This window comes from Lutra lutra, chromosome 5 (assembly GCF_902655055.1).
Source record: "Lutra lutra chromosome 5, mLutLut1.2, whole genome shotgun sequence".
NCBI classification, from domain to species: domain Eukaryota; kingdom Metazoa; phylum Chordata; class Mammalia; order Carnivora; family Mustelidae; genus Lutra; species Lutra lutra.
The window spans coordinates 153151571-153154284 of NC_062282.1; the positions used below are offsets into that span (position 1 = coordinate 153151571).

At 47.8% G+C, this 2714-nt stretch overlaps 1 protein-coding gene across 1 annotated transcript; it reads left to right on the forward strand.

Moving 5' to 3' along the window:
* The first annotated feature begins 759 nt into the window (after positions 1-759).
* LOC125101232 (olfactory receptor 2M5-like) lies at positions 760-1692 on the forward strand. The gene has a single exon (XM_047731816.1). It carries the CDS (start codon positions 760-762, stop codon positions 1690-1692), a length of 933 nt encoding a protein of 310 aa, XP_047587772.1.
* Positions 1693-2714: the final 1022 nt, after the last annotated feature.

Sequence of the window (2714 nt, forward strand, 5' to 3'; positions counted from 1 at the left end):
GGCTTGATGGTACCATTGTCACACTCTGTTCATTCAACAGGTAATGGGGGCAGCAATCTGTGTTAGTTAATTGGCTTTATCCAAAGGGGGAAAAAGACTTCACACAGTTTATGACAAGAGGTAGTTTTGCCTCTTACCACAAGGTGTCTATTGAACTTAGGGTCCTCCTCTGCCACAGAGCCTGAGATATGGGTGCTACATTCCCTGATGATCACATTTCAAAGAGATGGATCCTAGATCCTTGAGAAAGACATTCCTGGGTCAGAGCACCGGCAAAAACCTTACTTGGTTTTTAAAAGGTTTAAACACCCAGAAGCAACAAGGAGCTTACAATGCTGTTTTCTAAAGCAAATGCTCTTTACAGGAGAGGGAGGAGAGTCACTTCTCTTTTTTTAAATTTGCATTTATCCTTACACCTGTCACCCCCTTACTCTCCTCCTTTCTCCTTCTTTTCCCCCAGTACTTTCCCCCTCTTTACATCTTTGTCCTACTTCTACAGCTATTCACCTATGACTTATGTCCCATCTCTCTATCCCTTGCATTCTCTGGCTCCCTGAGGTTTTAGAGAAGTAAGGATCAAATCATGCTGATAACTTTAAGGCTGCTGAAAAAAGAAAAAGATTTTTCACTGCACAAGGAAAGGGTGGGTGCATGTCAGAGGGTTGGGCTCTGTCTTTTAGAAGAAACAGGAAGTGGGTATTTGGAGATGCCAGGTTAGTAGTTTCATTTCTTTGTTCCTTTGTTCTTAGGGTCTTGGGCATGGAGCTCTGGAACCACACCTCCCTCTCTGACCTCATCCTTTTGGGCCTGTTCGGCTACTCAACGTATGATTTATTCCTTTTTTCCCTTGTCATTCTGGCCTCTGCTGTGGCACTCCTTGGCAACATCCTCTTCCTCCTGCTCATCCAGGCCAACAGACACCTGCACACCCCGATGTACTTTTTCCTCAGCCAGCTCTCCATCATGGACCTGATTGTGATGAGCACAGTGGTTCCCAAGATGGCAGCCAACCTTCTGTCAGGCCGTAAGTCCATCTCTTGGGGTGCCTGTGCCACTCAGATCTTCCTAGTGGTCATGGTAACAGGAGCAGAATGCTTCCTCTTGGCAGTCATGGCCTATGACCGGTATGTGGCAGTCTGCCACCCACTGCGGTATCCTGTCCTCATGAACTGGAAGGCTTGCTGTCTGCTGACCCTGGCATCCTGGATGGTTGGGGTGTCTGACAGTGTGATTGACGTGGGTATGGTCTTCAGTTTCCCCTACTGTGGCTCTCTGGAGGTGGATCACTTCTTCTGTGAGGTCCCTGCCCTGCTGCGTCTCTCCTGTGCTGACACCTCACTCTTTGAGGATTTTATCTATGCTTGCTGTGTGGTCATGCTGCTGTTGCCCCTTGTGGTCATTGTGGCTTCCTATACCCGGGTCCTCACAGCTGTCATTAGAATGCCTTCCGCAGAGGGGAAGCAGAAGGCTCTGACCACTTGCTCCTCCCACCTGGCTGTGGTGGGCCTATATTATGGAGGAGCCATGTTTAGCTACATGCAGCAGGCCTCCAGTCGGACACCAATGGGAGACCGAGCCACCTCCATCTTCTACACCATCCTCACGCCAATGCTTAACCCACTCATTTACAGCCTGAGGAACAGGGAGGTAACGAGGGCCCTGAGGAAGGTGCTGGAGAGATGGGGAGTGTAGGCATGCCTGCCTTTCTGAGGCTTCCTGTGTTGGTCCGCCTCTTCCTCTGCAAGCTCAAGCTCTCTTGTTGCTCCTCTTCCTCCTCTGTACTCATTGGATCTCTCTGGCTTGTTGGGACAAGGCTGTGAGCTGAGTAATCAAAAACCATTTGAATGGAAGATGTCAGGGTAACAGATGGTACATGGCCAGCTGCCCAGTGAATCTTTCCCCACATTGAGCACCACAATTTTCATGGAATGAAGGGCCATGGATGTATTGGTTACCTTCTTCCTAGGATTGACAGGGGAAGTCTTTATTCTGAGTTGTCTGTTGAAGGTGAGTGAGGAGGGGGAACCAATCCAGAATTCATTTGTGCACTGAATGTGGTACATGATGTTAGGGTCTAGCATAGAGGAGCTATGCTACCTAGGGCAAGGCTATTTCTCTCTCTCTGGACTTCCCTTTATTACCTATACCATCATAGCTACCAGTACGACTATGGAATAAAAACTCCATTTCTGTGTACCTTATGTTATTAAGCAGCATAAAGATTTTTGTGCCTTCTTGCAATTGTGCTTTACATACAGGTATTAAAGTGTAAAAACCTCAAAGAAATATGGCCAGAACATTTTATATGCCGACAGCAGCACACTGCAGAAAGTACAGAGGATACAAGTATGTCACTCCCTGCAAAGAGGGAATTTGGGGTCAGACTGACTCTTGATCATTGAGACTCAAGGTGGAACAGGAGTGAGCTGTGAGAAGACTCTGGTAGGAACTGATTTCTATAGTTTCCATCACAGGGGCTCTGGAGGGATTTGGGAAATAATCTCTTGATCCATGTCTTCTGCAAATATCTTCTTCAACACACTGGACCAAACATCTCCCCTTCATCACTCGTTCACACTGCTCTCAAGAGAACTGCATGGGCTTCCTGAGAGTCCATGGGGATGTCAGGCACTATGTGGGGGTACACATAGAATGGTGAAGAAGAGGGCATGGTCCAGGCCTGGGGGCATCTGGCCACAGATATAAAGTGTTCC

Bases quoted from the DNA above. Each gene is read 5' to 3' on its own strand.
- LOC125101232 (XM_047731816.1), top strand. From the start codon at position 760: ATGGAGCTCTGGAACCACACCTCCCTCTCTGACCTCATCCTTTTGGGC.